Raw genomic sequence first — 26002 nt, 5'->3', positions numbered from 1 at the left:
TTGCACATGGGGAGTTTGAGCCCGAGACTTGGTAATGTGCCCAAGGTCGCACAGGAAAATGCTGGCGGAACACAGAATTGAGCCAAGGCCTCTTGAGTTTCTAACCAGATAAGTTACAGGAAATTCTTTATGCAGAGGTTTCTTGATTTAATGTCAAATTATTTCTTTTTTGTGGCTTTGTGTATACATAATCCATTGTCAATCTCACGGAAATGGAAAGATTCCATTTACATCATATTTTTGTGTAACAATTAGCTGCATTCTTGTTAAAAGACATGAATAGTGGTAAACTAGAGCTTGCTATTTTTCTCAGCTATCACCATCATATCAATAGCTCATTACCAAAGTGCTGTGTTCTCCATGAAGCACAAGGTGTAAAGTATCTGAAAGTGGCTTTTATTTAAACAAGGCTTCCAAAAATACCGTTCTGGAATCAGCTACTCTGTATCATTTAGTTTAGTGGTGGGGAACCTCCTCCCCTTCCCCCCATCATTAGGGAGCCTGCACTGGCACTCCAGCCCTCCCATTGTCCCACTGCGGGGCTGGAGCACACAAAATCGATTAGGCTGGGCCTCCCTGCGCTCTGGTGTGGGAGGGGAACATGGGGAGTGTCTTTCTCATTCTCAATCGAAAGCTCCTTGTTCTTCTGGATCTCTTACTGAAATACAGTGGAAAACCAAGGGAATAAATGGTAACTTGAAAACAATGGTTGCAGGATCCAGAGAAATGAAATCTGATCAAAATTGTATTTATTATACTGACATAGTTCTCCCCCCACTCCCACACACAGATACTATAACCTATTTTTACTGTAAATTATTTTGCATCGCTGTAACCAATTAGTGCATTAACTCCTTGCAGCATGAAGCAAAGAGCAATAGTTAATTCAAAGTTTTATATGCGTGTTATTAGAGTCTGCAAAGATTTAATTTGGTTTACTTGTAAACCTGTATGCTAAATGGTAACACACTGGGATTGTGCATGCCATATGAAATGTTTGAGGAAATATGGATGAAATCTTATACAAATAACTAAGCATTATGTTCAGAAAATACTATTCTGTAAAATGACAGATTTTACATTTGAAATGATGTAAAATTTGCTTAATTTTTGACTATATTTTACCCCAAAAATGCATCTAGTACAAAATTGAGCAGGAACAATTATTTTAAATCAAGTTCCTCAATCTATGTAGTAATACTATATTTACATGTTTATACTGATGTAGCCGTACATTAGGTATATTTATGGCTAATATATTAGAGTAAAGAGTTAATTCTTGATGTAAAGATTGATAAAGTCATAGTCTGTGTCTACATTGGCGTGATCTTATGCCAAAGCGGCTGCTTTTGCACAAAAACATGCTGCCTGTCTACACTGGCAGGGAGTTCTTGCACAAGAACACTGACATTCTAATGTGTGAAACCAGTGCTTCTTGTGTAAGAACTATGATGCTCCTGCTCAGGAATAAGCCCTCTTGCGCAACTGTTCTTGTACAAGAGGCCAGTGTAGACAGGCAACATGAATTTCTTGTGCAAGAAAGCCCGATGGTTAAAATGGCCATCAGAGCTTTCTTGTGCAAGAGAGCGCCTACACTGGTACGGATGCTCTTGCGCAAAAGCACATCTCTTATGCAAAAGCACATGCTCTTGCGCAAATACTTTAACGTAAGAACTCTTGCATTAAAGAGTATTTGCACAAGATCATGCCAATGTAGACATAGCCATAAAGTGATAGTTAGGATATAATGGTTGAAGCCAACTTTTGAAGGCATTACTCACTTAAGGCACCTTTTTCAAGTCAATGGACAATTTTTTGGGGGGGAGGGAAGTTAAGCTGTATTAAATCATATTTAACAATGAATAATTCTTCCTCCCTCTTCATATTCTCTTGCTCCTTCACTCCTCTTTTGGTTCAGTGGAATTCTTACCTACAAACTGCAGTGGCAATCTGGTTTCCTGCTGAGATGCATTAATTTGTGGTTTTGGAACACAGGAACGCTGGATGCTGCTTATTTCAGCATACAAAGCTTCAGATACTTATGTGTCCTAGAATGGGTTTTCTGCATTTTTGACTACATGCATTTTTAAAGTGAATGCTGGCTGCTGGTGCTGTTGTTAATGGGATGCTCCCCAGATACTTGCCCTTCTGTACTTCCAGGTAGCCCTGAATTTCCTTTCATCTGTCTGTGAGACAGTTATCGATAGCAATAACTAACTATCTTACTTTTGAAGATTTACATCAGAAAGTACTTTCCCTTGATGCTTGCCTCATCTATTTGCCATATCCCATCTTCTTTATTTAAAACTGCAAGTGGATCCCACAGTGGTGTCAACAGAATGCGTTTGCTTACAATATTCAAGTTGAGGAAAATACAGGAAGGGCAAAAGGAGAATGTGGAAACAATCTTTGTTTTGTTTTTAATTTCTATTGGAAAACTAATCTTAAGGGGACTAATTTAAAAATGGCTGTATTTGAAGAACCACACTAACCATTCTTTAAAATTAAGATTAAGAACAAGCTGCTGTGCTGTAGTTCCTCAGCAATTAATTTTCATTGTCAACTACTAGTGTTATTTATTAATATACAAATAGGTGCAATCTGTCATATATGGCTTAAAGTTTCAGACTTATTATTAAAACAAAAATTGTTAGCTAGAAATAAGTAGCTTTCAGAGGCCAGTACTGTATGCTCTAAAAAATACATGTCTGAGCCTAAGAGCTAGCCACTAGGTTTACCTGCCAAATCCTCATTACATAAATGATCCTTCACATTCATGTTGAAGTCTGTACATTGATGAAACTGTTGTTATACCTGAATGAACTGGTGACTAGGAATTTAATTGAATACATTATTAATTCTATATTGACCGATATTTTCAAAAGTAGCTCTTAAGGTTCAGTTTAGCCATAGAGTAGATCTGGGCCGTAAATGTTTTTTCCTGACCTAGGGAAAAAAATTGAGATTGTGGAAAAAATTCAAATCCTGAATGTGACCCTGCCTAAATTTTCAAACTTTCACAGACCTGGAAGGGGAAAAAATCAGTTTGGGTAAATCAAAATGTAATATTTCGTTTTGATTGTTTAAAAATGTTTTATTATAAAAGTAGCCTAAATTTGAAAGTGAGTATTTATTTTGAAACAAAACCGTGGAAATTTTCACTTAAAATGACTAATTGAGATATTTAGAAATTTTTCAAAACTTTTTTCCAAAGTGGTGTTTTTTCCCCTTAAAGTGAGTAACTTGCCCTTTCTTAGGAATAGTTTTAGTTTTGATGAATCAGGATTTTTGACCCCCTCCGAAAAGTTTGGTCACAAAATTCCCAACTGAGCCCTGTTAATGAAATATGTGTGTCTGAAGTGCTGATCCTGCATTACTGAAGTCAGTGGCTACAGGATAATCCCTCTGTATCTTTTATACGTCTTTGAAAATCTCAACCATTTTATATTAAAATCAAAAGACACTACTGTGAGAGGGGTGTATGTATTATACTGCCCCACTACTTGAAATAGACCTTTTGCAATTTAGCAACATTAAATGAAAATTAGTTTCCCATTTTTATTTAGTTGAGTTTTTGTCTAGAATCCTGCACTGCTGAAATAAATAAAAAAAAAACCAATAACCCTTTTTGTGAAGGTATTGCATTTAGCAGAGAAAGATGTACACAAATTGAATGCTTTTTGCAAATAGATATAGTTGAACGTTGAACCTTTGAGCCATTACATTGTTCAGTTTCAGTGAGACCGTGTCTGATACTCTGTTTTCCTAAATATAGAAGAATGCAAACCTGATTGTATTGGTGTTTTTTCTTTGCCTTCTCTGCAGGAGAGATCAAACACATTTTAGAAAATGAACTTCAGATTCCTGTATCAAAAATGTTATTAAAAGGCTGGAAGAGTGGAGACGTAGATGATAGTGTAAGTTTCCTACAGTTTTTTATCAGTGAAGTGATTAAAATGTTTGAAACCAATAAGTGCTTGTAAGTGAGGAAAATAAACACAACTGTTGATTTCTACATTATTTTGCTCCTAGTCACATTATTAAAGAATCAGTTTGCTTAAAATGTTGCAAGTAGAATTATGCATGATTTGCTTAAGCCTTCTTTGTCTGGTTGATAGTATTTGCATGTACAGTTTGACTTTGGCACCTGTAAAATGCATGTTATTAAATTAGTAATAAAGTAAGGAATTCCATCTTTAGGCAAAATTCTTGGTTATACTGTAGTTTGTAAATGTATCTACATCTTAATGGGGAAAAACTGAACTCTGATGTTTTAAAACAAACATTGTAATTCTGTGCGTGTATTTCCACCACCTTCCAAACAAATGTTAAGGTAATGCTAAACAATGTGCCCAGCCTAGTACAATGTGCCATTCTGCCATGCTGAGCAGAATATATGTAGTGGGTGGCGATTGCATACATTGGGTCACAACATGATGTTGATGATAATCCTCCATCTTCCACTGACAAGACTGCAACACCAGTATTTTAATTCTTCTAGGTGTACAAACCAATGATCTACCATATCTAGACCTTCCTCTCCCCTTGATTTTCATACATGGTGTGAAAAGAACTGACTTCTATAGACCAGATTAGTAATCTATATAAGTTTGTACCTCTGTCCATTTATTGTTTCTCATAGCCTAAAGGAGCTGCTGTTTTGTCTGGCTGTTGGTATGTTTTGGAAAAGATTTTCCTACAAACTATGGCAGATCAAGGACTTATTTTCAATATATATATTTTAACTATGCTAAACGTCAGATTTTATATAAAAAAGCAAATGATAAAAAAAAATCTACAATTCTGAATAAATGTTTTCTTTTTTTCCTCAGACGGTTTTAAAAACTCTACACTTACCAAAAAATAACAGTCTTTATGTTCTAACACCTGATCTTCCACCTCCTTCTTCAAGTAATTCTGGGTAAGGTTTGTTGTCATGCATTATATAAGTATGAATTCAGATGTTGCTTTATGTTATTTCTATGGAAAAATTGTGGTAAACTTTCAAAAGAACATCTGCCAGTCCTCTACTTGAGTGTCTGCAAAACTGGGTGTGCACTTATGCATCTGCTCTCAGTATGTGCAAACCCTTTTTAACGTAAAAGTCTTAGCATTTACAACTTCAAAACCCATTTATTGAAAATAAATTTTACAAGCATAAATGCTCTAACATTTATCTACCTTAAGGTCAGATTGTATAAAGTGTGCATACAGAAATTTGAGGTATAGCTAAGTGTGGGTGATGTATGAGTGAATAAAATTTTTGTGCCCATAATAGTGAATGTTAGCTTTTAAAGATTATCAAGTCATACCAGTTATTTTTAACATAAATATCTACAAATCATTATCAGGTCATTGTGTAAAAATAACTTAATGAAACATCAGTGGATGTTGGAACATTTTGAAAGTGAATACATAATTATTTTCTGAAAAGTGAAATATAATTCTCACTGCCATAAATTAATTTTGGAGAGACAAAATGGGTAAACTCTTTTGAGCTTACAGAGACCTGTACTTCTCTATACTGAGTGTCATAACTAAATCCAAATTGGAACAGATTGTTTAGCATAAGTAATAGTTCTTATGTTTTGACGGCAAAATGATTTCCAAATAGATATTTCTTTCCCCAAAATGTAGAACTATACATGTGACTAGTAAAAACCTGGTTAACATTATTACATTGCCACTAGGGGGTGCACCTTAATTGAATCTAACAGCTATAATTGTAGTCTAAAAATCAAGCAGCAGGTAGATACAGTTGAACTGTCAGCTGAGCCATATGTTGCAATGTGTTTGCAATTTATTCTAGTAGTCTTAAGAAACCTAACCTAACCTTACCTTGTAGCTGGATAGAAGAACTTTGAACTCCCTGCATGAGAGGATTGCCAACACAATCATATCACTGAAGATAATTTTTGAAAATCAATTGGAAAAAAGTTGTATATCTTAAATACTAGCAATATATATTCAAATATTATCAAAGGCAATTACTCACAAAAGTCTATTTCAGAGGCAATGAATAATGCCCTGGCTTGGAATTAAAAGTCAACAGGGGGTGGTGCCCCCTGCTTGCTACACTCACCAACCCCCCCCTCTTTGGGGGTAGGCAGCCTCTTTTCCCTTCCTCCCCCCCGGCCGTTGTTCTCCTTCCCCTCCCCCCCGCCCGAGGCCAGGCCACCCCTGGCTCTCCCCCTCTTCCAGCCACTGGGGTAGGGGTTGGCCCAGGCTGAGGCTGGCCTGGCTCTCTTCCTCCTGCTGCTGGGTGTTGAGCCGAGGCTGAGGCTCTTCCTCTCTCCCTGTCCGGGAGGGTCTGAGTCCACTCTGGCCCCAGCTCTTGACCCCTCCTCCTCCACCCCCAGCCCTTTCCTCCTTCCCACCGGCCCTGGCTCTTTCCTCCCCTGTCTGCCAAGGCAAGGCTGGCTTGGCTTTCCCCCTGACCTAGGGGGTGGGTGTGGGGGTGGGGGTGGGTGGGGGGGTGGGGGTGGGGGTGTGTGTGTGTGTGTGTGTGTGTGCACGCGTGTGCGTGTGCGTGTGCGTGTGCGTGCGTGCGTGCGTGGGCTGGAGTGTAGGGAGGGAGCACAGCAGCCGAGCACTGGGGAAAGAGGAAGGTGGAGGCAGGTCGGATGCAAAGTGATGTGATGATGTTACTCTGTCCCTCGGGAAATTTTTTTTTTAATACATAGAGAGATAAGGGAGTTACGTATTCCATTTGCATAAAAATTTCAATGGGAGTTGGGTGCTAATTCCCTTTGGATCTCAGCATCTATGCAGTGTTTTCCCACTTGCATATTAGTGGTTGTGGTGCTTTGGAAGAGGATTGGACAATGGTTGATGGATCCTAATTAATCATTTTAAACTAACATGAGAAGTATAATACAGCCTGCCCCATTTATAGATTGTTAGAGGGATATCCCTGTTCAGTTTCAGGGTTCAGCCATGTATCGTTGGAAGTTGGTCATGCACCACAAAGCCTCGTATCCAGAACATTGATTAAAAAATAGCTTTGGCCATTGTGTCAAGGCCTATATGTTGAATATATGGGACTACTCGTGGTTAAAATTAATTATGTGCTTAACTATCTTGCTGAATGAGAATCTAGAGCCTTAGAAACTTGAGACTAAGTTTCATGAAAGACTATCTTTCCTAGTATTATAGTGTCATGGCTGTGATAAGTAGAGGTGCCCATACAGGGATGTCCTTGCAGTTTTTTTTAAAAATGTGGGGAACAGGGACTTTTTCGTGGCATACACTCTGTGATGGCTTGTCAACTTTTAGAATGTTCTTCACCCTGTTGGACCATCGGAGTCAGACTTGATAATCTTTGGGACCTGACAAAGCGCCTCTATTTTAGAAGTGCAGGCGTTTAGACAGGCCACCTGGGATGGAGTGAAAGGGCTTATGTTATGACTAGAAGATTTACCTGGTGTTGCTTGAGTCCTTAACTCAGTGTTTGTTTTTTGGAAAATAAAATGAAAATGTACATGCTTCATTTAAATCATTGCTCTGGGTGGGGATGAGGCCGAGTGGTTCAGCCTGCAGGCTTCCCTGGGGAGAGAGGACTACCCAAACCCTCTCATCACAGCAACTTGAGGCCAGCTGGGAAGTGCCTCTCCATTGCTGCTGCAGGTCCAGCAGCCACAGGGTGAATCTCCTGTGGTTGGGGTAGGTCCAGGTTTGTCTGCCCCCTGTGTTCTCCAGCTAGAATGAGGAGTGCAGCAAACCGTGCACTTTCCCTTCACTACTTGATGAAGCGAAACACTCAGTAATCTTCCTGTATGAATCTGGGGTAGGGTGGGGGACCGGGAGGGGAAAGGAAATGGGGAGAAGCTCCAGTCCCACCCTTCCTGTAGGGCTCTCAGCGAGTTGGAGGCTTGGGACTGGGGCAGATTCTGGAGGTGAGGGCGCCCCTAGCCAGCCCCTTTCACCTGCCTAGTGATTCTCTCTCTTTTCTGCATGGTTTTTGAGAAGCAATCCCATTCCAGGCACATTCCATTGTCCTGGCACAACCCAACCCTTACTTTGCTTTAAGTTATGATAAGAGGAAGGTGTGTACTGAATTTGGTGGTCCTGGAGCTTACTGTTTAGGAGGAATTGTTGAACAGAAGGACTGACAGACAAACTCAAATATATTGTAGATTTATGCTGTTATTTGGTTTGTTGGTAGCAATTGCAGTTGAATGTGCAGAGGCAGTGAATGGTTGTGTACATGCAGATGGTTGAAAAATAGTTAAATTATGGAAAACTTTGTCAGTCCTGAATTTTTACAGAATCTTTAACAAATTCTATGAGCTGTTTAAAAAACATGCTGTATTTCAATCAGTTTAGAAAATTCAAATCCTTTTGACCAACTCTGGTTGCATTACTGATAATGGTTTATTATTTTAAAGATGCCAAGAGGTTGAGAGGGGTGCTGTACTTCAAAATTTTATTTATTTCCATTTACATAAAATAAACAGTATTTAAAGGAATGTTTATGAGTTCGAGTCCTTTATATTTTGGATGAAAATAAAGTGATCATAATATTATAGGATCACTTAATTCAAACAGTTTAAAAAAATAAGATTGCACTACCTGATAAAATTCAATTTCATTGTTGTTACTACTTTTACAGTTTAAACTTGTTCCTCAGTGGGAATTAGTTCTGGGGGTTTTAAAAATAAAATTTTGGAAGTCTTGGGATAGTAAATGATGATTAATTAGTGGCTACTTGAACATTGATGATTTGAAATCCCGATCATCTCCCTGAAGTCATAAATTCTAGATGAAAAGGGAAGCTTGCCACCAATTAAAGCATCAATGGAGATCAAAACACCTCTAATTGAAGCAATGTACCAAACCCAGTTACACTATTTATTGCCTACTGTTAGGTCAGTGACCATTCAGATTAGTTTGACAGCATCCCTCTTTTTAAAAGTACAGGTAACATCTATCATTAAAACAGACATTAAGGAATTTTGCCATGCATTCATGAAATCCATGTGGCTAGCTATCTGTCTATATTAGGAGCTTACATGATGACAGCTACCATAGGATTTGTGCATCTCAAACTCTTTGTTTATTCTCACAATACCCATGGGAGGCAGAGAAGTGCTATTAGCCTCATCTTACAAATGGGGAACTGAGGCACAGAGTTTACATGACTTGTGCAAGGTCCAGTAGGAAGTTTGTGATAGAGCAGTAATTTCAACTCAGATCTCCCAAGACTTAGACTAACATCCTTACCACTGGATCATACTTCTTGTCTATCTCTTCAAATACACTCCTGATTTGTACTAGAGATAAATAATCATGATGTACAATATCTTTAGAGTAATGGGGTATTTAAAAAATTTGTGATTCTAGCTTATGTCATATGACAACACACCCTTCTTCATAGAAAGAGTCTAACTATAATTCTACAAACTCCCACCTTGTTCCCATTCTGGACATTAAGGGTCCCCCCTCTCCTATGTGGTGTACACAGAGCTTCACCTACAAACATTTGGTCTTCATGGCCCACAGATGCGTGGACGGAAAATGGAGTTTTTGGATCAAACACAATCAAACGAACTATGAAGGATAAGTCATATGCCAGGGCAATGTGCACCCACAAATGGACATTTAGAGCACTCTGGTGCCTGATTCTTCCACAGCTATGAGACTTTATAGCAGGGCATGATCAAGATTCAAAGAGGACGTTGTTAACACTGATCAAACTTAGTCTTTAATGGTGAGCTCGTAAGAGTTAGTAGTTCAGAAAGATTTCAGAATTTTACTCCCACCTTTCTGATCAGAAAAGGTGAAAGTAGTGTTGTGAACTTCAGGTTTTGATGTCAGTACAGGTTGAACCTCACTGGGCCGACAAGATAATGGATGTTGCTGGCTCAGAGAGCCCCTTGACCAGAGAGCCCCGACTAAAGACAGTGGCATTCTGGTGACCCAGGGCACCCTTGAGGCTGTGGAGCCCCGGCAGCCCTGCAGCTGGCCATGGAGCTGCAGAGCCCCAGTGGCCCCATGGCTGGCTGAGCAGTTGGGAGCCCAGTGGCCCAGGGACAGGAAAGCCTGGTGATTTGGTGACAGATCCCGGGAGAGCCCAGAGTTCCTCATCAGAGGGGCCAACCTCCCTTGGTCTGGCAAACTCTCTCCTTCGGGACTGGTCAGGTCCCGAGGGTACCGGAGCAGAGAGGTCCAACTTGTATTAGGAAACGGTGGGTCTATTGTTTGTGTTCAACCCTGCCCAGTGATGGGCAAATTGGGAGCTGCATCTCTTTTCCTTCAAATGTATGTTGCCACGTCTCATGACATATGACGACACTAATCTTGCCTAGTTTGTGTGATCTACATTTAAAAAAAAAATGCATGCACTGCCAGCCTAAGTGCTCAAGGTGTTCCAGCAAAGGAAAGCTGGTAGCATTGTAGACATCACCAAGACTTACCGGTACTCATCCCTCAGCAGGTGGGTCTTGTCTTACTACCTAAGAACCCATACATCAGCAGTCCTGTTCCATATTGACTTATTCGGAATGAGTCAAGAAAGTCAAGGAAACAACAACAACAGTGCAAAGGAGGATGCACTTATATCATTATTTCAACGGTTCAACGTTTTCTCTGGGGAGGAACCACTCACTTCATTATAAGATACTACAACAAAAGATCTGACTATTGAAGCAAGACACTCAGTTCTATGCAAAGATCCTAGGACAAGTGCAACGTGGACAGATTTGTGGAGGAACTACTTATGATATAAGAGGAGCAGCTTGGATGTGTACTTATTCATTTATTCATGATCTACTGCCAGAAATAATGCTCCAACTCCTGCTATGCTCTGAGGTGGGGAAAGAAGTCAAAAGAAAGGCCTCAATCATAAATGCAGACACAAATATTCTTCAGTGATGAATCACATCCTGTGAAGCTGATAGATGGTGAATTTGCAGATTTTGAAACACGAGTTAATGCCTGTTCCTTTGGCATTAGCACAGACAGATGGCAGTCTAAGAACAGGCACAAAAGCAATACTGGTTGTTGTGCTGACAGCTGATGTCCACTGCCTTTCATCAGTTATGTCTGTTGGGAGAAGCTGTCTTGTGATGGATGTACAAATTTTGGTACAAGGCTGGAACTGTCTGGAAGCAAAATATTTGGAGACCTTGCAGATGTGTTTGTAAAAACAATATGTAGGACTGGAACAGACTTCAACAGAATAGATGTTGTGTTTTATAGATACTACAAGGCATCTATCCCAGGCAAAAATGCTCAATAGGTACAAGTCCATCCAAAGAGTGCTGGAAAGGCAGATATGTGTCTCTTATAGATAGCAGAATTAACTTCATTGTGTGCTTCCAGGAAAAAATGAAGGTCTTGCAGTATTTTAATCTGAGCAACTAATAATGGCCAAATCCCATATTTCTTCCTCCAAATACAATGGGTTGGAAACAAGAGGACAGAGGTCTGGTACCACAGCTCATATCATTGCCATCAATGCCAGACGACTGCACAAAGGCAGTATTCTGTGCTGCCCAGTAGTACAAGATAGAAAGATTTATTTGTATGGGCACTTGCAAATATAGAAAACTCAGATTTGATTGCAACAATGTACCAGACTCTTAGGGCAAGTCTGCACTACAATGCCACATCAGTGCAGCTGCTCCAGTGAAGTTGCACTTCATACTGAGTCCTCACTAGACAGGCTACAGCAGAGAGGAGAGCTCTCTCCCGTTAGCATAATTACTCCATCTCTGTGAGAAGGGGAGCTGTGTCCATGGAAGAGCATTTCCCATTGACATAGTGCCAGTATGGACAGTAATGACAAATAATTAGATCAACTTGAGCCATAGTGTCGTCTTGCTTATGGACAGTATTATCAAATAGTAAATATAGAAGTGGCCTAATAAGATGAAGTCTTTCAATATATACCCTAACCAGTCCTTAACTTGTGTGCATTAAAATATTTTACTTAATGTTTAGTGTAGAAATTTTTTTTTACAGATCTTTTCAGATTGTGTTTATTTCTGATAGTTAAATCAGTGTGTACACTTTTGTTTCAAGGTACCAATGCTCAAGTTTTAAGAGCCATGTAAATATGTTTGGTCTTGGTTGCATAACATATTAAAATATTTATTGTAACTCTTCCAAATAAGAAACTGACATACAATAGCTTTCTAAAAAGGTTGTGCATATTATGGGATTGCTTTTGTTACACCCTCCAGCTCCTTCAGATCCAAATGAAGTATGTTACTCCTAAAATAAAAGGAAATTAAGTTTTACACTTCAGCAATTTGCGTGTGTTGCGTTTCCTCTTGTTGCCAAGCTGTATATTGTGTATTAACCATATTTGGATTAAGCACACCCTCATTATCTTTAAAAGACATAGTTACTAACTTATAAGTAAACTGTAAAAAGTTTTTGTTTTTGTTTTCTGAAAACATATCTGACCTTATTTGCTATAATAAGATAGCTTTAAAAATTTAAATCTTTAGATATAACTATTAAAGTTAAATATCCTGTTTGAATTACATCAACTGGTACAGACTACCACACGGAGTCATCCAAAACCTGTAGAAAAATAAAAAAGGAAGAAGCTGAAAGATGTTCCTTTAATTCACCAGAGAGTAGATTCCCCGCTGTTCTGGGTTACTGATCACCTTCTCAATCGAGATAACGGATGGCTGGGACATTATCAATCTAACATTCTATGAAGGTGCCAACAGCTCTTTGTCTGTGTAGATTCTTGTAATACCCTTCCTATCTAATTGCTATCCTTTGATCTTTATCTGCTTCTTTTTAACTATCCAATCTTCAGGTGCTTATAGATTACCAGTTCTGCCTACTTGTTTTTCCCATCAATATTTTCATACCCTCTGCTCCTTGTTTCCTGCCCTCTTCCCTTTTTTCCCTCCCCCCCCTTTCTCTTCTCCCCTATTTATTTTGGGTCTGTACATCCTAACCTCAAAACACTAATCTTCTGAAGAAGTGGGCTGTGCCCATGAAAGCTCATTATACCATCTACACGTTTTGTTAGTCTATAAAGTGCTACCCGACTATCCGTTGTTTAAGTTTATTTTTGTATTCCGTTACCCAGGCCCTTCTTTTCTCTGCTGCCTGGAATGCTGTACTTAATGATTATCTGTTCTGTTCATTGCCTGTGGGGTAACTGCGATTGGCCACCATGAGAAGACAGGGTACTGGGCTAGATGGACCAATGAGCTGACCTAGTAGGGCTGCAGCTATGCTCTTATGTTGCATTCTGTATCTCAGCTAGGCAAAGTGCAGAATGGAGACAATGGCAAACACAAGGAAGGGGTTTTTCAAGACTTGATTGTGGCCCCAAACATCACATCCTTCTCCTCCCCCCCAATACTCACATGGACAGCCAGGCCATCTTTGTAAATCCTCCCTCCCCCCAGGCTGGATTCAGCAAGTTGCTCCTTGGTGAGCAGAGTTCTGATTTTCTAGCTATGTGTTCTGTCAACTGCTTAATGATTTGTAATGTAATGTTTATTAACGGTTACTGTATTGCTGAAAAATCTGTAACCACTAAAACTGCTTAGTCCTATGGATTTTTTTTTTAAAAAAAATCTTGTTGCTTTTGAGAAACTGTTGTAAATATTTTATTTCCTTTAATACAAATGCTCATTCATTTGAACAATTAATCACATATATGGATAGGAAATGAAGAGTACCTACAGAGTAATAGGCCAATTCTTCAACTGCAATTTTAAGATTGTTACAGAGTGGTGGTGATTGTGACATGGTGTCTTGGTGTATGTTAACAACTGTAGCAGAGTGTTAATTAAGAATGATGTAATCTGCAACTGCAATTATTAGTATTGTCGGTTTAGCTGGATGGGAGCTGGGGCTTGCTTTAGTTACTTTAAAAGCTTCAATAATAATGGTAAGATTAATGTTTTATTTTCACATCTGCTCATGAGACAGTTTTAAAATCCGGACGTTTAAAATGCAATAGAATGTAAACATAAGGGCTTTTGCTCATTTACATGTTAGCCAGATTTTCTAACTGATTGCTGCTTGAACCTAATCTGCCATCGCCTGCTGCATTAGCTACAACAAACATTACATTTACATACTGATTTCTTATTTTGTGTTAATGTAAATAATCTGTAATTACAGTAAATTTGGACTTCTGTTGACATGAGCCTGTATAAATCTGAAAATGTAAAATGGAAATGTTAATTACCATGTGTCACATCTATCCATCTAAAACTCTTAAGGTTTTTTGGGGGGGAAGGTGGGATCTTTATACCTTAAAAGGATCATTCAAATGGGAAATATTGAATTAATTTTATAAAATCTTGTAGAACTGAACTAGAATTAATGCACTATACTAGCAAAACTAAAACTAGCATTCCACTGTAGGATCTAGCAGGTTTTCAGAACTATAGAAGATATGCTCAACATTTTTTAAAATCAAGGCATTTATGTAGGTGCCTAAATATGGAGTTAGGAGTCTAGCTTTCTGCACCCATTTTTATAACCTTGGCCATAGCTTTTATCCAAAGTAAGTCGCAGAACACCACACTCATATGTAAAGGGTATTTTAACCAGGAAATACTGATCTTCTAACCCAAGAATAGGCAAATAACAGCCTGTGGGCCAGTTCTGGTCTGCCAGGTTTAGCCCCTAGCAGGCTGCAGTCACTATATTTACCTGAGCCTCCACAGGTACCAATGACTGCGGCTACCATTGACCGCATATTGCCGTTCCCTGCCAATAAAGGAAGTGGGAAGCGGTGTCCTGGTCCGCTGTTCCTGCCACTCCCATTGACTGGGAACAGTGATCTGTGGCCAACAGGAACCAACTACCTTGGTGAACTGTCACCGTTTTATTGCCCACCCTTGTTCTAACTCATTGTTATCTCCTGGAGAGAAAGCTAAGATTGAAGGCTTTAATTTTCTACGTTCTCAAAAGTTTGACTGACCAAGTCATTCCAGAGGTCAATAGGGAAGGGACTGAATGGGCTAGATATTCCTTTTAAATTTCTTCCATGCCTCATTTGAGATTGTCAGAATCAATTACATATATTCATGTTACGTTTGGCTTGCAAGGAAACTCACTGACATTCTCAGTGAGGCTCCAGGGTGTTGCTCCTATGAACCTGGGCAACTGAGTCCATTTCACAACAGAGGCAAATTAGGTGGCCTAGGAATATTGTCGTCAGTGGAACTATTTGCATGTGTAAGGACTAGCATGAATAGATTTCTGTGATTTGACTCCTGTCCCTGTAGCTAAACTTTCTTCTGTTGTGAAAGAGATTTGTGAGTTCTAACATTGTTCCCCATGTGAAGAAAAAGGTTGGTTTTTTTTTTCCAAATCCACAAACTGTGGCGATAACAAAAGCTTTTTAAATAAACCACATTATGTGATAACATGGTAAATAATAATTGTGTGATGGCTTTATTTAGTCCACATATAAATGAAGGGTTGTGGGTTTTTTTTTTTTTTTTTTTTTTTTGGCTTAAGAATTTGGAGGTATTTATGTTACTTTTGAATAGTTTGGGTAGAGCACACGGTTAGTACTGATTACACATTATGCCAGATATTTGTTTTTATGCTTGGTGCTTCACATGGAGAGATTTCAAACAGACTGTTTTTTTCCTGTCTGATCTTTGTGCATTTATATGGATTAAATTAAAGTTGGTAGACCAATTTTTGCTCAGATTTTACACAAGAGGCAGCCCTACAGAAGTAAGAGCAAATTTGTCTTGGTATACTTCTAAATCAGTGTTAAATGTGTGTAGGTTGATGTTTTGGTGGGTTATAGTTATGTATACCCGCTAGCCCAATATTAATTCAAAAATATATGTGCTAAATATCTAATGTTTGTGGTAGTAGCATATGACTCTCAATTTTGAAAATTCTTAAGAATAAAACATTGCCTTTGAAACTGCAGACACCTTAGCAGAAAATGAGTTAACAGGTTAGCTTCCTTTGGTTATTCTCAGTATGCTTTCTTTCCTTTAGGAGAAAAAAGAGATGATAACATTGTGCCTAGACTTGCCTATGTGGATTTTAGGGTACTCCTGGGGTTTTTGCAGCTAACTGTAAAACAAGCTAGAACATGCTAATCTCTGATTCTCTTGTTTTTCTTTCAACCATTTCAGTGCCCTACAGGAGTCATTAAATCAAAACTTCATGCTGATCATCACCCATCGAGAAGTCCAGCGGGAGTACAACCTCAACTTCTCAGGAAGCAGTACAATTCAAGAGGTGAGTTCTGTTTCACAGATGAAGAGTAAATGTAGCTCATTATAGTTAATGTCAACTGTGTTAAAGAGGGCTTATATGTTCTGGTTGGAAACTTCTTTGATTATTTATTTTTTAATTTTAATTAACTTGCTCATCAAAGATAACGGTAGCTAAACTGACTGGACCTAAACAGGTTTTAAGAAATTAATTCATTTTGAACATATTTCAAAGAAACAGATTTTCTTTATACAGTTTACACTGTAATAGTAAAATATAGAAATAATGTTTGTTATAAATATAGTTACTGAAGAGTGAGGAGGAATGATAGTGATAGTCTAGGTATATTTTACTTTTAATCCAGTGAAGCTCTCACTCTTGCTTTCCTCTTAGCTTGCTTTTCCCTAGCCACTCACCCACCTGCCTCTTGACACCTGGCTGCTATCCTGGTTCCTTCCTAGAATTGGAACTAAGTGGATTTCTTTTATAACTGATGTCCCTGTTGTTCCATATAATGGCCAGCAAGGGGTGATAGTGCAAAGAACAGTGCTAGAATTATATACCCTAGAAATAAAGTAGTATCTGATGTACATCTTGCCCCTCCAGTTTTAGAACTGGAAACCCTTGTCCGTTTGCTAATTCTCTTTGACAGCAAAAAATTATTGCCAACTACATTGCTTCACAGGAAATGTAGCACACAACCCATTTGTAAAAATTTGACAATTATATTCTAGAACATGTAGGACTCATTAATATTTCCTGGTGGGAATCTGAAGATGCAATACTTGATTTCCAATTTAAATAAATGTTTTTATTTGGCTTAAGGGGCTCTTCCCCCACTCAGCTTTGTAAGATTTAATACATTTCCTTACAAATCCCTGCTCTAGAATGTGTCAGACAGCATAATAAGTAACCAACACTGCAGTGATATATAGGGGCTTGAATCATTTCCATAATTATTAATACAATTTTTCATGACCTCTCTAATTGGGACATTTTAAATTCCCTTCTTTGGAACCAGACTTAAAAATGGCATCCCTCTCGTCCACATTTTTTTGTTCCTTGAAAATGGATTTTTAATATAATTAACTACTTTTAAATATAAATACGTAAACACATTGCTGCGTCACAACTTCTTGGGTGGGGGGGATGAACTTTTGGACTTTTTATAAATAAAAACTGTTTAATTTGAAGATTGCTGGTAACTTATGATTGTGGATTTGTCCTTTTTTTTTTCATTTTAATTTTTAATGAAATTGCCAAACCTAAAAAGCAGTTAATCCCACAGTTTCTTGTATTATTTTTATCATGTTATATTAACATGTTATAATTTCTTCAGTGATTTTATTGATCTTGAAGGAGCCAAAAACCTGATTTAGTGACTAAGAAATTTTGGATATTTTTATGTTCACCGAAATTGTTTTGTTTATTGATAATGATGGGATTATTTAAATTTCCTGCAGTATTGTTACACAAAAGCAATTCCATTTTAAAAAGAGTCTGTTCTAATTTATGAGTCTCACATAAACGATAACAAGTGTACTTGTCCATGCTACTGTATTTAGGTAATCTCTTGGGGGTTGCTTCACATAGCTCCTGAGCAAAATCAAATGTGTTAAAGGCAAATTGAAAAATATGACTCAAGACTATCTTACTCTAATTATCCTGCAGAAGAGTCTGCAATTGGATCTGAATGGGTGATCATTTTGAAACTGCACAGACCACCTCATTGCAATCGGTAGGGATTGGCATATGTGGAAAGCCTGCTCACATTGATTGAATCACAGAATCAGACTCTTGCTTTGCGTGCTAACTCTAATCATTATTAATTTATTTATTTTTGTACTTTTAGCCTCTAATGAGAATTATAACACACAACTGAATTTAGTTGCCTTGTATGGTAATTTTTTCTCTTTTTACGTGGATCATTTCCTCCCCCTCCCACCCCATCCCCAACGTTGTTGGAAGATGTCTTTCTCACTTTTACTCATTCACACATCAAAAAATTAATAGTTTACTTACTTTCTGATATATTTTTGTGGTAGCTGAAATGCTTTACACAAGTTGCGATTGTCTACCACAAGAGGGCAGGAAGGACTATTCAATTATTACCTAAAAATGCCATTCAGTGTTTTCAAATTAGCTTCTCATATTAGCAAAAAGGAGTATAATGGCCAAGTTATTGTTTGATTTACAGATAATTGGCATATTGCAGGAAGGAGACTTAATTTCACCCTTTTAAATTAAACAGGGAGCTTTAAAAAGACATAAAATATTCATTAATGTTCAGTGATTATAAAGCAGTGGCATATATTTATTTTACCTTTATTACTGTTTCGATGGGAAAATACTGCAAATATTTCAGAAATCGAGTTGGCCATACTGACAAGTTGAAATGTTTAAGCAGTGTTAATGCAATCTACTCACACCTGATATACTATGCAGAAAGATTCAAAATGACTGCATCAATTATTAAAAGAAATCTTTAAAATTCTAGAAATGTTCCATTGCTTGCCACCATTGGATGCGACTGTCTCTCCAGGATCAGTTGTTTGGATTGTTAAATATATTTTAATGCTGCAGTGACTTGATAGCAGTAAATATTTTTTGAGGTTATTTTCCATATAACATTTTAAAACCATGCCATGAATATTTTTGCAGTGAGTTAGAGTAAATCTGTTGGGTTAACTACCAGGCTTTACCTAAATATAGAAGAAAAGGTTACAGTATTGTATGAAATCTGGCTATTGTACATATTCAATGTCCTCTTAGAAAAAATTGGACAGATAAGTTTCCTGTAGAGACGGGCTTGAGTCATAAAGTTCAGATCCGCATTCTTATTCTCTCCTTATATTCCTTCCCAAATATCTAGGTGTTTGGATTGGAAGGGATGGTTTGAGTCCATTTTAGGTTTGGGTTTCCCCCCACACACCTTCAACCACTTACATCAGAAGATTTAATTATTCAGGTTTAGCACTATGACTGCCTATCAACTATATTTGATGTGGGATCACCAGGCGGTAGACACGGTTTAAAAATAGTTTTGAGTTTCAGTTTTAATTCTGTGTTTTTAGATGTGTGAGAGAGATTGTCTGGATGAGCACACACGTATGCGTGTTTGTTTATTTAAGCGGCAGGGAGGAGATTTATTAACTTTGAAACTTAATGATACCATGTTGGCCAAAATTGCAAATTAATCTGTGTCACAGGTTTCAAACCTGTGTTTGTTCCTGTAAAATTGTTCCATTATAATGAGTTCTGACCAGATAGTGTATCTAGAAAAATCTTGGGTGCTTTTTTCATAATCTGATGACATTCTTGTGTGTCAATTAACAGTTTTTGTATTTAGAAGCTCTAAATTCACAAACTTACATAAAAATAAAAAATTTTCATATTACTATATAGTGAAATCCCTAAGAAGAGGAGATGAGGATTCTCTAAGATTGAAGGTTTTCAAGCTAAATGTTTTTTGTTCTGGTTTATTTTTTTATACTGCCTTGATAACTTTTAGGCATTATCAGCCATTGGAAGTTAAAGTAGCATGAATTTTGAGAGAAGGAGCGATAAAGAAAAATGGGTCGGTCTAGTTGTATGTGTAGGGATTTCTAAGAATGGACTAAGACCTACCGGTAGCTACATTCAATGTCTGTCAATAGAAATGTGATTGTTTCTTCTTTTTTTTTTTTTATAAACAGAGGTGTTTAATTTGTGGTAATATTTCTCCAAAGTTAAGTCAATCCTACCATATGAAATTCTCTGTGTATCTCACCTTGTGGGCATGCTACTCAACGGGAGGAAGGGAGGTTCTTCTATCTTTAAAGGGAAAATTTTAAAGTTGGTTGTAAAAAGCACATTTTTATTCTCATCTCAAGGTGGAACAGCTGGCATAGGGTTCATAAATGAAAGCTGTCTCAGTTTAGATGTCATATTTACTGGTTTTGTCGAATGTTTCTTTTTCTCACTGATCACAATGCATACATACATGCTTCAGGGTTCTTAAAAAAGATCAACTACACAGGAAAATGAAAACCTGTTCAGAACTTTTTAACCAGATGCATTTACTTTAGAAAGGATAGACTCTTAACATTTGTGTAATTATTTGTCTAATGTCTAAGGTGGTTACCGGCGTGCACAAGCTGTGGCAATTAAAGGGTGAAGAAAATAAAATGGTGCAGACACCTTAAGGCCTTCTGAACAAGAGCTGTGTTAGTATGTTTTTACTGCTGAAAATCTCAGACCATAGTACCAGGCAAAACATTATCGAAGACACCATGATTCCTAATAAAACATGAGATCTAGATATAAACTGCAAAGATGATAGTTTACTAAGTAAAAGTTTCCTTTGCCTGTCTGCAGCTATTCCTTAATCAATTACTTTAGCCAGTAGGTTAATCTAAGCTAAGGTAGCTGGTTAGTATCTTACCACCTGTGACTGTTAGTCTGTTCTTTGCTCCTTAAAGAGTAGACTGGGTAAGATGGCATATGAAAATGTATCCAAGAGCACCAAAAACCTAAGTAGCAATTCTTGTATGTGCAGCTTTGTGGGGACAGACTATGCTATAGTTATCATTAGCCATCCTTGATAGTCCACACTATCTTCTGGTACGTAACTTCATATTGTCACTCATTCAGGTTCACTGATCTGAGTTTGTACAGATAATTAAGGTGCAGAGACTCTGGAACATAATATTTAACAGAGTAGCTGAGTTATGTTGATTGCAGCTGTCTTCAAAATGATGAACTTCAATTGCTTTTATTTTTACTTTTAGTACTTTAAAACATGTTATTGGTATTTTTCTGTGTTGTTTGGCTTGTATCACTAAAACTATAATTGTGTATTAACATTAAGCCACTGTCTCTGTTAATAATTATTTGTGGGATCTTTCTTTTTTAACTTTAGTTGTTGATTCATAGAAACAAAAAACATACAAAAATGGAGCCATACATACATTATAGTCCGAGACCTTATAAAAGGCATCTATAGAAAACCAATACATAGAAATAGATTGGGGGGATTTTGAATGCAAAAAACCAGCTACTCCAACAGAAGGGAATTGCACCATTTTTAAAAAAAAATTGTTTTACAAAATCATTTTCAAACCAACAATTTGAATAAGAGCAACTCATAATAAAGCTCAGACATTATTATGAGGAACATGAACTAGATTCATTCATCATATTGATCATACTAATATTGCTGCTAAATAATTGTTTGTCAGACATCAAGCTGACCTATTACTTGTTTGATTAGTTAACTTAAACTAATTTTTAATAGATTTTTCAGAAAACATTTTGCTAATGTCAAAATTTCTACTTTTATTGTTTAAATATGTAAGTAAACTATTTTACTGGCTGGTGGGCAATGAATTTATACTCTTTATACTCCTATATTCCTGGGATTGGTCAATGAATTTCTTATTAGTCAACAAATTTAAAAAAGTCTTAATTTCATTTATTATAGTTATTAAAATGAGTTTCATTGTTTGGGAAAGAAATGAGTTAAATAACAAATTACCTTTAATTTATACTGGATAATTTAATATTACAGCATATACTTTTAAAGCATCCTTCACTGTATTATCCTGAGGTGTTGTAATAAAACAAGCAACACATCAAGTAAATGTTTCTGACACTTAAAAGCATAATTAAATGTTGGCAAGAATAGTTTAGGAAGAATCTTTTATTTTTAAAGAGCATAAATTTCACCCTTAATCAGATTTGTGTTAAAGCAAAACTGAATTGTGTTTTCTAAAGTATTCCTGTGGCTTTTGTTAACTTTTGAGGAATAATAACATATTTGTGAAACCAAGCTGTGTCAGCTGAATAAATTGGTGTTAATCATTTTGTAAAATGGTCACATGTTACACGTTATATGAGAAAGGAGTCCCTTAGGATATGACAGTGTAAAAAAATATCCACTGTGTACCTGTTTGGAAGTGACAGCTTTATTAGACATTTAAAATTGGTTTTGGAAATAATTCTGGTTTTAAGTGATTGTAGAGGCAAATCTTTACAACTGGTATCCCTTTTCTTTTTTGAGCTGCAGAAACAAAGCTTATAAGATGAAGGGCATTATTTAACTTCTCTACTAATTATGAAACAACATATTGCTGACAGAATATGTTTGATAGCCTGTAATTTGTATTTTGGCGGTTTGGGAATGCATAGCTTAAAAGAAACCATTTTCAGTTATCATAAACTAATAAACATGGACATTTTTATATTCAAGAAAAGGCAGAGAGTAAATAATTGCACTGGTGACCAATACTGTAATAATCCTGTTTTACAATATGCACTTGACAGGTTGTAATAGTGCTAATTGAAGAGACTAATTCACACTTGCTTCATTCTATTCAAAGGCAAAATCAGCAGCTTGTTTTGCTTTTGACCAGATGGTCCTGATGAACACCTACTGTGCACTTTAAGTGCTTTACTAGAATTACAAAGGCTGGGGGCTGCGTCCGACTCAAAATGATTTGAGAAGAGAAAAAAAACCTCAGTGCTCAATGGATTTTGGTGCAACTAAATTAATTCTAGTGGACCCATTACACACTGAGCCCCCTTTTCAAAGTGCTGAGCCTCCTCGTTTGTTCTGTAGCAATGAGAAAGTGAAAGGCAGATTACTGCAAACAGAAATAAAAAAAGTGCTAAAAAAGTGCTATGAAAGGGAGAAAAGAGGCCTTGAAGCCTTTTCATATCATTTGGGTTTTTCAAGTACGTTATTTTTGGGGAGGGTGGATGTATGAAAAGCCAATTGGAGATTTTTTTGTTTTAAAGTGCGCTATTTAACTACTATGACTATAAAAGCAAGAGCAACAGTTGACTGAGTTTACTGTGGTAAAGCTTTGTGTCTAAGGATGAATCAAATTCATTATAGTCAATCCTTTGTATTTTAATATGAATGTAGGGTTAGTTTCACAAGACTGTGTCTGTTTAGGATAATTATAATTTAATATTTTCCTTTGATAAAGTTATCACTGTAGATGTCTAAAATTTTAATCAAAGAAGTTTTTTTACATAGTCTTTGAAGTACCCTGAGAGTTTAAAACTCCAAAGAAAGCTGTTTAATTTCCAAAGAAAAGAGGCTTGTTCCAATAGCACTGAGGCACAGATTATTATAACTAATTAGAAGTCACACATCTGTTAGCTTTTGGTTTGTGAACACTTGTAGTTTGTGTGCATGTGTATATATTTATATAGCCCATAAATGGGGACTGGAGTTCAGAGACATCCTCAAAAGAATAAAATATGAGAAATCAGCCTGCAAATGCTCTATCATATGAATTACCCTTACGGTCACAAGCATAGATTTTCTTATGTAATTTTAAGACAACACCTGATGCTAAAATTGTTTTGGATCAGACTCTGATTTAGCAAACTCGATGAATTTTTTTAAAGAAACTACTCAAAAATGTGTATTGTAATTTTGTTTTATCCATATTTAATACAGCTTACTTTCAAAGAGTTAATGTATTTTTGGGCAAGGCTGCTGGCATAATTCTAGCTATTGAAAAGATGTTAGCAAGCAATTACAAGAAAATGTAAGCAACTACAGTTTATGAGCATATGAATACCTATATTTCCAGCTCTTGCTATTCTGAGAGAAAGAGAGAGAGTGTGTGTGTGTGTGTGTGTGTGTGTGTGCTATTCTGAGAGAGAGAGAGAGAAAGAGAGAGTGTGTGTGTGTGTGTGTGTGTGTGTGTGTGTGTGTGTGTGTGTGTGTGTAAATATACACACATTACATTAACATCAGTTATAAACCAAAAAGCTGATTGCTGGCACTGTTTTCGCAAGGATTTTTTCAATTGTGACTTGTTTATTTTTAGCTTATATAACCATGTGTTTTGCAGTATAAAAGAGAGCATTTCCCAGTTCTGCATGTATGTTGGTTAAAAACAATGTAATTCCTATGATTTCATAATTTAGAAATGTTAAAAACCTGAATTGTAATAATTTTCTACAATCAACATTTTGTTTATGAAAATTATTCTAGGCATAAAGTAATATTTTCCTATCAAATTTAAGAGTGTAATCAAGAAGTATGTGTAAATGCTGGAAAAATTGGGTTCCAGAAAAGTTTTATTTTGTTTTTGTTTTTAAAGTTTAATAACAAAAGAAATAATGAACAATTTGAGAGTATTGTTTTTGTTACAATATTATTGTAAAATATTTTCTATATTTACTCACAATGAAAGGTAACATAAAAAAAAATCTGCAGCTAATATAAACAGACCTGGGATGAAGACACCTCAAATTACTTTCTTAGCTAGGAGTTTGATGGCTTACTTCTGTTTGTTGTTACAAAAGCTTTTTTAATAATGAAAGCCAGTTTATGTCCATGTTAAAAATATTAATCCAGTGATAGCATAGAAACATATTAAAGAACCTAAAATAATGTACTGTTTTTGGAGGGTCATGCATATGAACTGGCATTTAGTTAACTTAATTCTAATCCATGTTTCTAGAGGCATGATGTATTACTGAAGCAGCTTATGTCTTAATAAACTAGTATAATCATTGTACTCATTATAATACTTTCTAATCATGATGCAAATATTCAACAGCTATAGTGAATTAATACCTAACAAATACTTTGAAAATGCTGTTAAAATGTATATTTCTCAGTGCATTATATTCAGTGCAAGATGTTTACTTTCTCTTTAAATAAAGCCACTTATTATTTTTATCTTTGAAAAGTGCTGTACTCCTATTTTTGTGTAAAGTGGCACATACTATAATATTAACATAAAGTTATTTGTTAATTCATCAAGAATAATGGGCATAAATTAAAGAATGCTGCACTCATTTAAGGTGTAAAATAGTCTCAATGAATCCCTGTTACTGTTTTTAAAAAGCACTATAAAAGCTCTCTGCAAACATTTGCAATAAGTGGCAAAATTTATGCCTTGCTTTGTGGTAGTTGCGTGACCAGACAGAGGGGTACAGGATTGTTTTAAGGTTTTTACAGCTGCAAGAAAAAAAGCATCTGTTCCTAGAAAAGCCTGCATTGTTTAATTTTGACACTGACTTTTCCATGCTGCTTGTACCAGGCTCTGGATTAGGTGCCACCAAGATGAAATTTGTTTTAAGTTGCTCCAAAATGCAGCTGTCCCCATACATGGCCTTGTAGCTTAAGCAAAGTAGACATAGCCAAAACAAGCATCTCTGTACAGGGTCATCTCAGTAGACTAGAAAAGCTCAGAGCAGGAATGTTGATATTATTGTATGGTGTGAATAGCCAGACCGTTAGTTTTTAGGCTTATTTAGAGGCATTATTAGAATGTTCTACTATAACAGTGATAATGATTATAAGCATAATGCTTGTCTATGACAGTTAAAAATATGAAGTGATTTTTAATCTTGTTACATCTTTATAAAACTCGTTATGTGAGTAAAGTAAACTTAATAGCTCGATAGTTCTTATGTTCCCTATATTATATAAAATAGGACTATCAATTAGAGTGAAGTCAAATGATTAATTCAAAACAAATTAACTCAATTAACATTAATAGTGATTAATTGCAGATTGTACTGTTAAAAATAAATTGGTATTCTCTTATTTTTTGTTAAGTTTTAGATGCTTTTCTATTTCAATAATATTGATTTCACTTACAACACAGAAAATAGTGTACAAATGCTCACTCTGATTTTCACTGTGAAAGATTAGTAAAAGAAATACTTCAGTTCACCTCATACAGCTCCTATAGTACAATCTCTTAATCAAGAAAGTGCAATTTACAAATGTAGAATTATTTTTGTTATAGGACTACACTCAAAACTTTATGGCCTACAAGACTGCTGAGTTCTACTTCTTGTTCAGCCA

At 36.5% G+C, this 26002-nt stretch overlaps 1 protein-coding gene across 4 annotated transcripts in view; it reads left to right on the top strand.

Annotated features, from left to right (window-relative positions):
* Positions 1–26002, top strand: part of FAF1 (Fas associated factor 1) — a 303972-nt gene that overhangs the window by 94346 nt on the left and 183624 nt on the right. For all 4 annotated transcript variants that reach the window (XM_075935955.1, XM_075935954.1, XM_006126427.4 and 1 more), the window contains 3 exons: positions 3826–3917; positions 4833–4921; positions 16098–16203. In XM_075935955.1, coding sequence (XP_075792070.1) covers positions 3826–3917; positions 4833–4921; positions 16098–16203 — 287 coding nt within the window. The remainder of the gene's footprint in view (positions 1–3825; positions 3918–4832; positions 4922–16097; positions 16204–26002) is intronic.

The sequence above is a fragment of the Pelodiscus sinensis genome, chromosome 9, assembly GCF_049634645.1.
Source record: "Pelodiscus sinensis isolate JC-2024 chromosome 9, ASM4963464v1, whole genome shotgun sequence".
In the NCBI taxonomy this organism is placed as follows: Eukaryota; Metazoa; Chordata; order Testudines; family Trionychidae; genus Pelodiscus; species Pelodiscus sinensis.
This window is presented reverse-complemented; position numbering and strand designations above follow the sequence as displayed.